The sequence below is a fragment of the Nyctereutes procyonoides genome, unplaced genomic scaffold (genome assembly GCF_905146905.1).
Source record: "Nyctereutes procyonoides isolate TBG_1078 unplaced genomic scaffold, NYPRO_anot_genome, whole genome shotgun sequence".
Lineage (NCBI taxonomy): Eukaryota > Metazoa > Chordata > Mammalia > Carnivora > Canidae > Nyctereutes > Nyctereutes procyonoides.
The window spans coordinates 45,390,729-45,404,739 of NW_026575125.1; the positions used below are offsets into that span (position 1 = coordinate 45,390,729).

General features: G+C 38.7%; 1 protein-coding gene across 5 annotated transcripts in view; it reads right to left on the reverse strand.

Annotated features, from left to right (window-relative positions):
• The window catches only part of PHF8 (PHD finger protein 8), a 96,048-nt gene that overhangs the window by 61,980 nt on the left and 20,057 nt on the right, over positions 1-14,011 (reverse strand). For 4 of the 5 annotated variants that reach the window (XM_055337765.1, XM_055337763.1, XM_055337760.1 and 1 more), the window contains exons 3-8: positions 9,382-9,467; positions 8,903-9,011; positions 4,835-4,995; positions 4,064-4,205; positions 2,452-2,638; positions 55-217 (exon numbers count right to left, since the gene is read on the reverse strand). In XM_055337765.1, coding sequence (XP_055193740.1) covers positions 55-217; positions 2,452-2,638; positions 4,064-4,205; positions 4,835-4,995; positions 8,903-9,011; positions 9,382-9,467 — 848 coding nt within the window. Of the gene's footprint in view, positions 1-54; positions 218-2,451; positions 2,639-4,063; positions 4,206-4,834; positions 4,996-8,902; positions 9,012-9,381; positions 9,468-10,191; positions 10,325-14,011 lie in introns of those variants that run through there. The other variant, XM_055337764.1, reaches the window with a different exon arrangement.

Below are 14,011 nucleotides of genomic sequence, written 5' to 3' on the forward strand. Positions count from 1 at the left end.
CTCCCTTTCTCTTCCTGCCCTCCTGAAACCATCCCAGAGGGGCCCAGGGAAGACCTGTAGGTATGAAAAGTGTCTGTCCTTGCTTCACGGAACACTTATAGCACTTGTCCACCTGGTCCCCAAAGAACATCTCATTCTGGTTAGAGGAGCTGCTCCAGCACTCAAAGAGAGTCAGGTTGGCATTTGTTGGGCGGATCAGGTAGAATATCTTCTCACCCTGAAATAAAAAGAGGTTGAAGTGCCAAAAATATCAAGAGTTTCCAGAAAAATCCTCCAGAGGGTCTCCAAAAGAATATTCTGTCTCATGCCCCAAGACCATGTAATATGACAGAATTCTTTCCCAAACCTATCCAAGAATCATTTTTATGTGAACTTGAAAAACTTCAAAAGGTCCCTTTGTAGTACACTTTGTGCTTTTCAGCTTCTATAAGATTGACAAAAATTATTTGGAAAGGGCATTTCAAACAAAATTGTTCAACTTAGGACAAATGTACACCCAAAGCTCCTATTTTAGATGCAATACCAAATGAGAAATGGCTTCTACAGATGAATAGATCAATACTACTAGCCCTAGGAGATTTTTTTTCCCTAGGAGATTTTAAATCCACATTATTGATGAATAGAAAATTGAATTTGCCTTTAAATGCCGTTTACAGAGAATGTTCCTTCTCACACTTGCAATCAAAGCTAATAAAAGTTTTAAAGTTCAGTAATTGCTTAAGGACTTCTAGAAGATTATATGTTAAGTGATTATCTGTTGGAATAACATTTTATTTCTTAATTATGTTTTGCCTGGACAATCATCAGATAGATTATTTGGCAGAAAAGAAACAAAATCCCACTAGTACGAAAATATCCCCAACCTACAGCTTGATTAGTTTAACCAGTATTTCATGAAAATAAATTTCAATGTAGAAAAGCAACAACACTAAAAATTACCTATTGTACAAGTGAAGAAATTTGAATCAGATCTGTAGGTTAGATAATAGCATTATATCAATATCAATCTTCCGAATTTGATAACTATACTGTGGTTATATAAGAGAATGCCCTTGTTTTCAAGAAATACACTGATTTATCAGCAGATAAAGAGACACCACATCTGTAACCACTCTCAAAAGTTTTAGAAAAAAATAGAACTATTATGTTTGCTTTAGAGAAAGAATATAATAAAATGGTGACATTGGGAAATCTAAGTGAAGGGCACAGAGGAATTCTACCATTTTGCAATTTTTCTATAAAACAGGAATTATTTTAAAATAAAAAAAGTTAGGGGCACTTGAGTGGCACTTAAATGAGTCATTTAAGTGTTTGACTCTTGGTTTCAGCTCAAGTCATGATCTCATGGTGGTGAGATCAAGCTCCACAAGGGGCTCCACACTCAGTGCGGAGTCTGCTTAAGATTCTCTCTTCCTCTCCCTCTGGCCTTCCTACTTGTGTTCTCTCTCTCTCAAAATAAAATTAAAAAGTTAAATCTAACATTTGCATAATAGTGATTTACATGCTCTAATTTCATGCTAAACCAATGGCAACAACTAGTTTAGGATTCATGATCAGGGATCCCTGGGTGGCGCAGCGGTTTAGCGCCTGCCTTTGGCCCAGGACGTGATCCTGGAGATTTGAGATCGAATCCCACGTCGGGCTCCAGGCATGGAGCCTGCTTCTCCCTCTGCCTATGTCTCTGCCTCTCTCTCTCTCTCTGTGTGTGACCATCATAAATAAATAAATAAATTAATTAAAAAAAAAATAAAAAAAAGGATTCATGATCATTTGGACAAGAGCCATATCCAAATTTTCTGCTCTTTCCCTGGCATTTTGGATAAGAAAAATAAATAGTATGATGGTGGAAAAGAATAAAAATTACTTAGGAAATTTGTTTTCCAGACTTCAAAAATCCTTCCATAGTCACTCACAATCAATATGCTAATTACAAAATTTTAACAACCACTAAAAGTGAAACTACCCATGGGACAGTTTATATTTAAAAAATTGTCATATATACTCTATCTTGATGATAGTGGCAGTTATGTGACTACATATAATTGTCAAAACTCATCAAACTATACACTTGGAATAGACTAATTATATCATACATAAATTATGCTTCAATAAAGATGGGGGGAGGGGAAATTTCTCATGTTACCAAGAACTTATACAGCAAATACAGGCATTTCCATACATAGTGATAGAAGTATGGATTGGCTTAATTAAGACTAACAGTCAGAGAAAACTTTAGGCTATTCAAAAAAATATTAAGCATCGAAACTGTAGAGACAGTTTATATGGCATATCCACCAAGTACCCAACCCCAATAGAGTAGTTATATGGAAATGTCACCCAAATAGAATCTGGGAGGCAGATTAGACCTCAGCAGCCTATTTTGTGGTGCCACCTGAAACAAACAGGGAGGCCCAAGGCCAGGCTGCCTCTAGAAGTCACATTCATTCCTACCTTGAGGACATGGTACCAGACCGAAGTGCCACCAAAGTCAATGTGGAAGTCTGTATAGCTATCCCGCACACTCATGAGGCAGTACTTCTGCACATTGGGCCTCTCAAATATACACTCCTCTGGCCAGAGGTTCTCCACCCATGAGAGCTTCCGAACAATCTTGGGAGTTTCCACAAGGTTAGAAAGCCTAGCAAGGAAGGGGTGGAAAGTAGATGTCAGTTGATTAGGAATTTAAGGTTAAAGACTGAATAAAATGTTCCCCATCCCAGTGAGAGTCAAGTAAGAAAAAGAAGCTCTTTCCACAGAATTCCTCAAGGACAATAAGACCCTTATCTTTGTAAGTCTGGTCAGCATCTTCATTCCACTCAGCTCTAGAAGTCCCAAGTACTAGCTCCACAGCATTTCCCAGTCAAAGGAGATCATTTCCTCCACTAAATGCTCATAGCTCCCCTGACCTGGGTCCACTTATTTGGCAATTGGTCAAAAACAATCATTGTATTGTCTCCATCTCATAGTGTCTTCTTTATGAGGAACCATTAGAGAAACCTCTCAAGGGCTCAGTTTCAGGTAAAGAAGTGCTTCCCCCAAACATCTGGGTGTTTTTACCTTATATAAAACCACAAACCTTATAATTTTGCACTCCCCTCCCTTTCCTGACCTTCAGGAAATTCACAGAAAACTCTACAGTCCTTCTCTACCAACTATCCAAACACTCATACATATATTTTGTGTACAGAATACCCACCAGATGCATTCTATTTTCCCACTTTTATTTTCCTTTGGTTCTAATTTTGTCTATTTTTTTTTCCCCTCTGTACCTCTGGAAGCTAATTCAAATAGTATTTCAATATGAAGTGAGTTTCAAACATACATTTTTAAAAAAATCCTCAGGTTGTTAACTCCGTCAGGTTGTTAACTCCGTATGTTAAAACCAACAGCAAGGGTTTTAATGGTACTACAGTTATGTAAGATGTTGCCATTCACAGGAACTAGCTTAAGAATACACAAGACCTCTCTGCATATTTTTTGCAACTTCCTGTAAATCTCTAATGTCAAAATTGAAAGTTAAAAAAGTAATCAGACAGTAGCTTTCTAAGTGCAAAAAGATATGTTACAATTTTAGGAGATCTCCTACAGTTCTGAGCACAGAGAAGACTACATGTATCTACTGAGTGCATGAGTCCACACAGAATCATTTAAAGATTATCAGCTTTTTTTTTCTTTTAAATCTAAGAAACCTTATCCTTAGAGAAACTACTTGTAATTAATTCAGCAAGTCTATTTCCAGGAACAGAGGACCTATCCTTGGAGTTAAACAGTGACCATGCCACAATCTAAATCCCAAAAAAGGTCACAGAAAGCTGTCCTAGGTCTTGAAGGAGACAAAAAATAATTAAAATAGGTACTGTATTCTCTATTCAATTGATAGAAACTGTAGAAGAGAAACACAATTTGGTTGTCATAATGTGACCCATCTACCCTAGAACGTGTAAAATAGCTCATCATCCCAAAGGAAGAAACGACCAAGAGGAAGGGAAAGGAACACTTATACTCAGTATATCACAAGTTCCAGGACTTTGTTATGCTTTTTACTTACCCCTGTCCCTCCTACCTGGTATCAGAGAATTCCAAACTAATGACGTTGAGGACTTTTTCCCTCTTCCCACTATAGTAATACTTCACAAAATCACCGAGCTTCATCTTGCAGTCGGCCTGGCGGGTCACATCAATCACATCAATCTCTTTGTCAGAACCTAGAATAAAGGGATGAGTTCTGCACCAAGTGGTCTTGGACCAGGGAAGCCTCCCTCCCCTCCTCACCTGTCCCTAGAATGGACAAACACTCAAAACTTCTCACCTCAGACACTATATTTGTGTGTGTATGTTTGGGAGGCAGGGGTAGGAATCCCTCACACTCTCCTTAGATCTATGTGCTGGGTCCAGGCCTGCTAGAGCAACAGAAGAGCCTGACATACAGCCTCACTCATGATATAATCCACGTGCCCGGGCCCAATTTTCTCACTTCTCTTCCTATCTCCAAAAACTCATGCCCAGAAGACAACTGGAACATGAGGGTGAAAGTCAAAGGTTTTCTCATCTCAACAGTAGAGAGACCACCAAGATCCCTGGAATTCCCCAGGTAAGAAAAAGGTGGGGGAGGGGGTGGTGCTCAGCCTGGGGGGGTTGTGGCCTATGAGGAGGAAAAGGAAAAGAAAAGCAGGATTTTGGTTCTAGTTTTGCCAAAGAATGACTCTGGATAAATCACTTTACCTCAGATTTCCAAGATGACTGAAAAGAAATGCAAAGGTAAACTGGAGGGGAAGAGTCACAGGACTTGATGGGAATAAACAATGTCACAGTTAAAAGGGTCCATGATGCTTACCGACATAGTGTTCCACATCCCTCACAGTGAATGATGGTGAGGGTAACGTCATCCCCAATCCATCCTTCTTCAAGACTAGGATGGGCACACTGAAGCTATTCTCTTCCAGAAATTCCACAGTCAGCTGACTTCCAGTGGGCTTCAGAATCACTTCATCTGAGCTGTGGGCCACATGAGAGAAAGACTGAGCCCCAGAGGCTCTGCCACTGAAGGCCTCATAGATGTTGCCATTCAGCCAAGAGGTGGGGCATTCCTTCGTGGACCTTAAGGTGGGTTAGCAACTAATGGCATACACCTCATGTGCCAAGGAAGAAATGACCTATCCTAGGCAAGAAGCCTGGTCATTGGCAGAGGTGGGGAGCTTAACCAAGGATATTTTGTCAATAGGGTACTCTTCTTTGGATGGCAAGAGAAAAAATTAGCCAACAGCCTTCTCAGAAAAAAAAAAAAAGATGTATCTGCAAATTTAACTAATTTACTCAAACCCAAAGCAGCATCACCCATTTAAAACATTGACAAAGGGATGCCTGAGTGGCTCAGTGGTTGAGCGTCTGCCTTCGGCTCAGGGTGTGATCCCGGAGTCCCGGGATGGAGTCCTGCATTGGGCTCCCCACAGGGAGCCTGCTTCTCCCTCTGCCTATATCTCTACCTCTCTGTCTCTCATGAATAAATAAAGTCTTTTTAAAAATTAAAAAAAAATATATTGGCAAATAGAAAAGACTAATATGCAAATGACATATCCAATAAAGGGTTAGTATCCAAAATATATAAAGAACTTACAAAACTCAACACAAAAAAACACAAGTAATCCAATTTAAAAATGGGCAGAAGACATGTCAAAGAAGACATACACATGGCCAACAGACACATGAAAAGATGTTCAACATCACTCATCACCAGAGAAATGCAAATCCAAAATATAGTGAGATATCACCTCACACCTGTCAGAATGGCTAAAATCAAAAATAAAAGAAACCAGTGTTGGCAAGGATGTGGACAAACACACCACGAGGAACCCTTATGCACTGCTGATGGGAATAGAAACTGGTGCAGCCACTATGGAAAACACTATGAAGTGCCTCAAAAAAATAAAAATAGAACTACCATATGATCCAGTAATCACTCTAGTGGGTATTTTGCCCAAAGAATACAGAAACACTAATTCAAAAGGGTATATACACCCTTATATTTATTGCCGCATTATTTAAAATAGCCAAATTATGGAAGCAGCCTAAGTGTCATTCAATAGACAAATGGATAGGAGCAGCTGGGTGGCTCAGTCAGTTAAGCATCTGCCTTCAGCTCAGGTCATGATCCCAGGGTCCTGGGATCTAGCCCCAAGTCAGGGTCCCTGCTCAGCAAGGAGTGCTTCTCCCTCTGCCCCTCCCCCTCGCTCATGCTCTGTCAAATAAATAAATACAATCTTTAAAAATAATACATAGGGGCACCTGGGTGGCTTAGTGGTGAGCATCTGCCTTTGGCTCAGGTCATGATCCCAGGGTCTTGGGATGGAGTCTTGCATCAGGCTCCGGGGAGCCTGCTTCTCCCTCTGCCTATGTCTCTGCCTCTGTGTGTATCTCATGAATAAATAAATAAAATCTTTTAAGAACACGTAAAAAAATAAAAATAGTATTTTTAAGAACTAGATAAATGGATAAAGATGTGCTATCCATCTATCTATATATCTATCCACACACACACACACACACACACAATAACTATTATTCAACCATAAAAAGGAATGAAATCTTGCCTTTTGCAATGACATGGATGGACCTACAGAGTATAATGCTAAGGGAAATAAATCAGAGAAAGACAAATACCATATGACTTTACTTACATATAGAATTTAAGAAACAAAACAAAGGAAAAATGAAGAGACAAACCAAAAAACAGACTCTTAACTATAGAGAACAAACTGATGGTTACCAGAGGGGAGATAGGTGGGGGATTGGTGAATAGGTGACAAGGATTAAGACTACACTTATTATGATGAGTACTGAGTAATGCATAGAATTGTTGAAATCACTATATCATACACCTGAAACTAATATAACACTGTATGTTAACTACAGTGGAATTAAAATAAACTTAAAAAAGAAAAAATGATAAGACTGATTAAAAAAAAACAATTTTTACAACCACTTTCTCAACACATACTTAGTTAACTAGAAAACATTTTTTAAAAACCATGCTGGAGAAAGATAAACTATTGACCAAGTTGTGTTGAAACAGACATCTGGAAAAATATTAAGGTCAATGTCTATCTCATTCTTTATATAATTCTAGATGGATCTAAGATTAAATTGAAAAAAATGAAGTCATAGAATAGCAGAAAAAACATGAGACCAGGCCCAGTAGTAATTTAAAATAGTAATAAATAAAATTGACTACATAAAAATTAAGATTAAAATTTCCTACAAGGAAACTCTGGAGTACATATACCTTTTTGAATTAGTGTTTTCATCAACATTTTTAAAGCATATGGTCTTTGATCTAGCAATTTCGCTTTTAGGTAGTAAAGCTACACATATACTTACCCACATATGCAAAAACTTAAGTACAAAGACATTCACTGCAGCACTTTTTTCTAACAGCAAAATATTAGAATCAATTTAAATGTTCATTAATAGAAGACTGGTTAAATAAATTATATATCCCTACAATGGAATACTAAACACCCATGAAAAATGAAAAACATCTGTATATGCTGTTACGGATTAATCTCCAAGATATATAATTTAGGCTAAAAAAAAGCAAGATGCAGAATACAGAGTGTATTTATGCTTTTTTAAAAAAGCAGGATACACACACACACACAAAGACGTTTATTTAAGCAAAATCTATTTCTTAAAAAACGCACAAGACGTTGGTAACTAGGGAAGGGATCTGAGGGAGTAGAAAGGAGACTCGCTGCCCCTGAATAAACAAATCAAGGAATATTAAGTTGAAGATACATAATTCTAAATAACATTTCAATTACAGGAAAGCTGAAAATGGTTGCATGAATTAAAAACTAAGCAAAAGAGAGCGCTTTATTCATTACTTTTCTAACTCATTTTTTTCATGTAATTTATTTTTAATAAGCCCATTTTAATATTTTTAAAAGGGAAAAAACCACCTGGCTGGCTCAGTCAGTACAGCATGTGACTCTTGATCTTGGGGTTGTGAGTTCATGTCTCATTTTGGGCACAGAGTTTAATTTAGAAATAAAAATTAAAAAATTAAAAAAACAGATTAAAAAGGAAAAATTTTTTGGATTTAAAAGAAATACATGATCACTCAAACATTTAAATTTTAAAGAGCTTCCTTTTAAATAGTGAAAGGGACTCTAAGGGAAAGGAGGGAAACTTAGTGGGGGAAAAATTAGAGAGGAAGACAAACCGTGAGAGACTCCCACCTCTGGGAAACAAAAGGTTGCAGAAGGGGAGGAGTGTGGGGGGATGGCGTAACTGGGTGATGGGCACTAAGGAGGGCACTTGATGGGATGAAAACTGGGTGTTATACTATATGTTGGAAAATTAAATTTAAATAAAATATTTTTTAAAGATTTATTTATTTATTTATGATAGACATAGAGAGAGAAAGAGAGAGAGAGGCAGAGACACAGGAGGAGGGAGAAGCAGGCTCCGTGCCGGGAGCCCGACGTGGGACTCGATCCCGGGACTCCAGGCGCTAAACCGCTGAGCCACCCAGGGATCCCCAATAAAATATTTTTTAAAAAGAGTTTCCTTTTCTCAAAATGAGAGAATTAAACTTTCTGATCTTTAGACTCTTAGTTGAAGCATTTCTTGGGTGAATGCAAATACCCTCTCCTAAGAGGCAAAAACTGATTCCCAATCTACCAGAAGTTTTTACAAGCGGACATTAACATACACTGCATGTCAAATGAAACTCTAACAATGTTTCTTAGAAAATGACTAAAACAGAAGATCCCTCCCCAGAGGGAACAGGCAGAGCCCTGCAGACATTCCCAAGTCAGGGAGGCATCTGATAGGGCAGCCAGTGGGAAAGCTGGAAAGAAACAGATCCTAGCCTCCCAGAGCCCTGGCATGTACCAACCCTCACCTGTCAAAGGTCCTACTCCGGAGCTCTCGAATGAATGTAGGGCTTCCAGTCTTCACTGGTTTCCCCTTGTGTGTATCGTGCCCTTTTGAAGATACACGGCGTTTTTTCACTAAGCCAGAAAAAGACAGAGACTGTGAGTCAGAACGTCCATGAGCTATGTATGGTTCCAGGAATAAAGGCCTCAACAGATCCTGATTCTCTTCCAATCTAGCAACCTCTTGGAGCACCTGAAGCCAACGAGGCCCTCACAAACTCAAGGAAAGTTCCTAGTGAGTTTGAGGTTTCCTCCAGGGGAAGTCCCTAGGGAGGTAAAGCTCTGTACTTCTGCCCTCTCAGTGGGGCAGCTGCTAGCCTGTGGGGCCTGCACAGGCTTTTGCTATTTCCCAAGTGCTCAGGCAAAGGCAATCTCCCTTCCAAGTTTCCTTAGCTTTGTCTCACCTCTGGACCACCTTCTCTTGGAAACCTCAAGATCTACTTACTAATGGAGGGCCCATGTAAGACTTCACAGTTGGGGCAGTGGTAGAGGTCAATGTCAGCAGCCTTTTCCTCTTCAACACCAACACAACTAGAAAAGAGAAAAATCGGCCAAGGTTTATGAAAATGTTATTTTTCATAAGGTCTAGAACTGTGCTGTCCAGTACACATAGCTATTTACATTTCAATTATTTCAAGTTATATAAAATTTTAAATGCACTCCCTACATCATACTAGCTATATTTCAAATTCTCAGTAGCCACATGTGGCTACAAGTTACCATACCGGGCAGATTATCAAACATATTAATACAAAAAGTATATTGAACAACGCTGGTCTAAAACAATTATATCATGGGGGCGCCTGGGTGGCTCAGTGGGTTAAGAGTCCAACTCTTGGTTTTAGCTCAGGTCATGATCTCAGGGTCATGGATTGAGCCCCATGTCAGGCTCCACACTCAGTGAGGAGTCCACTTCAGGATTCTCTCTCCCTCTGTTCCTCCCCCACTCACATATGCTCTCTCTCTCTCTCTGAAATAAAGAAATAAAATCTTTTAAAAATAATAAAAAAAATAAAACAATTATACCAGAGCTAAAAATGTACACAGCAAGCTTCATTAAGATACAGAATGGTGAGTACCCTGGGTGGCTCAGCAGTTTAGCGCCATCTTTGGCCCGGGGTGTGATCCTGGAGACCCAGGATCAAGTCCCACATTAGGCTCCCTGCATTGGAGCTTGCTTCTCCCTCTGCCTGTGTCTCTCATGAATAAATAAATAAAATCTTTAAAAAAAAAAGACTCAGAATGGTAGGGGTACCTGATGGCTCAGGGGTTGAACATCTGCCTTTGTCTCAGGTTGCAGTCCCGGGGTCCTGGGATCAAGTCCTGCATCGGGCTCCCTGGGGGAACCTGCTTCTCCCTCTGCCTCTCTCTCTCTCTCTCATGAATAAACAAACAAAAAATCTTTAAAAAAATACTCAGAATGGTCAAGGGGCATCTGGGTGGCTCAGTCTGTTAACTGGCTCACACACTCACTCTCTCTCTCTCTCAAATAAATAAATAAATAAATCTTTTTTTTTTTAAAGACTCAGAATGGTTAAAGCTATAAGAGATTCTAGAACAGTGCCATCCCATAGAAATATAATGTGAGGGACGCCTGGGTGACTCTGGTTGAGCATCTGCCTTTGACTCAGAACGTGATTCCATGGCCCAGGATCGAGTCCCAAATCAGGCTCCCTATGGTGAGCCTGCTTCTCCCTCTGCTTATGACTCTGCCTCTGTCTCTCATGAATGAATAAAATCTTTTTTAAAAAAGAAATATAATGTGAGCCAAATATGTATGTTTAAATGTTCTAGTAGCCACATTAAAAAGGTAAAAAGAAACAGATAAAATTAATTTTAATAAGATTTATTTTAACCAATATATCCAAAATATTCTTACTTCAACATATAATCAAAAACTTAAACTTTACTGAGCTATTTTACTTGACTAAATGAAAAGAATTGAAGAGTATTTTAATTGATAGTGGTTCTGAGTGAAGTATAACAAGTAATCATTTTTCTCTTATTTGTATTTTTTAATTCTCTACAATGAACATGTGTTACTTATTTCATACTGTAATGTCTAAAAAATATTTAATTTTGAAAATTTGAGTTTGCATGTCTGTGAGGTGGTAATCTTACAAAACTAAACCCTTCCTAACCAAAGAAGTCATCAACAGCCCTCCTAATAACTCTGGCTAAGATCAAATTCCTAAATTATTTGGACAGTCACACACAGCAGGGAGCATTAAAAAATAGGGCAGAACTCTGTTTTGTCCAAGATCATGTTCATCAACTGACTTCCTGGGATCAGGACCCTACCACCATCCCAATCGATAATCCTATGCCTGTAAAACCTGCTGCATATCAATAAACTGAGGATATCACCATCAATTTGGTAGAGTTTTTTTTAAGGGCTCAGAGAATGTATAATAAAAGTGCTTAGCACGGTGAGCACAGAGAAGCACACCTCACCTTTCACCTGCTTCAACTTTCTTTAAATATATTCCATAGGCCCTGTAACATTCATTAACTCACTTCCCTGGCCTCTATGCTTTCTGTCTCACACCCTGTTGGCCTTGGACACTGCTCATTAAGGAACCCCTCCAGTTGTTCCTCTCTCCTAAACTTTCATCCCATATATGTGTTTTCTACCCCCAAACTTTCACTGGTCATCAGCATTTCTCTTGTACCTCCAGCAACCCCATTCCTTGGTAAACAAACCTCTCTAATTGACATCCCCTACAACAAACCTCTTCTTCACCATCCTGGCTTAACTGATGGAAGCTTCTCCTAGAAGAAAGCCATTTTCTCTATAGGAGTGCCATATTGTGTGGTCCACAGACTAATGCTGATCTGTAAGCTGTTTACTACAGGTCTGTCATAAGTACAAAAAGTCAGAGTAACCATCCAATAACTTTTATGGCAATTTGGCTGAGTAATTTTATGGCTATTGTTGAATCTAACAATAAAAAATTGGGATTTGTATTTTGTATACCTTTTTTTTGTTCAACCACTTTTCTAGCAATTCAATTTTTATTTTACCAAATGATTGGTCCATTAGGAATTGGAAATTTAAAGAAACAAACAAACCTGGTCCTTAGCCACAAAATGCCTAAGAAGCACTGTGGTACAGACCTGTCAGGTAGAAGTTGTGCTTTCTACCAGACCCTTATAACTCAGGGCTGTGCTGGGGGTAGATATTCCCCTCATTCTCCGGTGAGACTTTGAGAACAACTCTCCTCTACCCCTATGTAAGATCTCTTACTCTTCTGGGCTTCATATCATCTAGCCATGCCTCTTCCCACTCCTCTTTATCATCAGCTACTCAATTCCCCAACATACTCCTTTTCACTCATTAAAGAACCTGCTCACAGTTTCCTCTCCATCCTAAGTCCTGCCAATATCCCACATGACATCAGTATTGATGCAGAGGCCCAACATTGTAGCCCCTTAGCTCTTTGACATTCTCATCTTCAGATGCTGCTGTCCCTACTCCCCCTTCAGCTATCAATTCTCATGGTCATCACCCAGACCTTATCAACACTTGCAATTGCTCCACATCTGGTATATGAAATTCATACATCACACAATGTGACCATAAGTAATCATCCAGCTCTCATTCATTTCACCTGTTCTTTGCCTTTAAAACCCTTTGATCCTGCTTTTCATCTATTCTTAACTTCACCCTTCTTCCCCAATCTAGCTTAGATTCCAGCATTCCTCACTATAGCTATTCTCCTATAAATATCCTCAAGTCCCTTGCTCCACTGCCTTTCCATCACCCACCATGTGCAAATTCCAACCTTGACACAATCCAACTATGTAACACTAGACTATTGGACATGGCTAGAGAAAAATCACCCATTGGATCGGTGCCACAATAAATTCACACTGTCCAAAATATCTGAGTCACAGAATAGCCAACACAATATCGAATGAAAACAACAAAGTTGAAAGACTGATGCTACCTAACTTCAAGACTTACTAAAAGCTACAGTAATCAAGACAGTGTGGTAGTGATGAAAGATAGACAAACAGATCAACAGGACAGGACAGAGATCCCAGAAATAGATCCACATAAATACAGTCAACTAATCCTTGACAAAAGAGAAAAGGTAGAAGATAGTCTTTTCAACAAATGGTACTAGAACAACTGGACATCTACATGCAAATGAATGAATCTAGACAGACCTTGTACACATCACAAAAATGAACTGAAAATGGATCACAGACCTAAATGTAAAATGCAAAACTATAGCACTCCTAGAAGATAACAGGATAAAAACCTAGATGAGCTTGGGTACAGCAATAATGATGTTTTAGATGTAACACTGAAGGCATAATCCATGAAAAGGAGGAATTGATAAAATAGACTTAGTAAAAATTAAAACCCTGATCTTTAAAAGACACTGTCAAGAGAATGAAAGGACAAGCCAAAGACTGGAAGTAAATAGTTGCATAAGACATATCTGATAAAGGATGTTATCCAAAATATACAAAGAACTCTTAAAAATTAACAATAAAACAAACCCGATTGGAAAAAAAATGGGCAAAAAGATCTCTATTGAAACCTCATCAAAAAAAAGAACCCTCACCAAAGAAGATATGCAGATGGAAAATAAGCATATGAAAAGGTGCTCTACATCATATTTCATTAGGGAAACATTAATTAAAACAACGAGATATCACTATACATCTATCACAATACCCAAAACTCAGAACACTGACAAGACCAAATGCTGATAAGGAGGCAGAGGAAAAGGAACTCTCATTCATTGCTGGTGGGAATGCAAAAATGGTACAGCCATTTTGGAAGACAGTTTGGCAGTTTCTTACAAAACTGAACATACTCTTAACATACAATCCATCAATCACATTCCTTGGCATTTACTCAAAGGAATTGAAAACTATATCCACACAAAAACCTACACATGGATGTTTATAACAGCTTTATTCATAACTGCCAAAATTTGGAAGCAGCTAAGATGTAGGTGAATAGATAAACTGTGGTACAACCAAACAATGAAATGTTTATTCAGCGCTAAAAAGAAATGAGCTATCAAGCCATGAAAAGGCATGGAGGAAACTTAAAT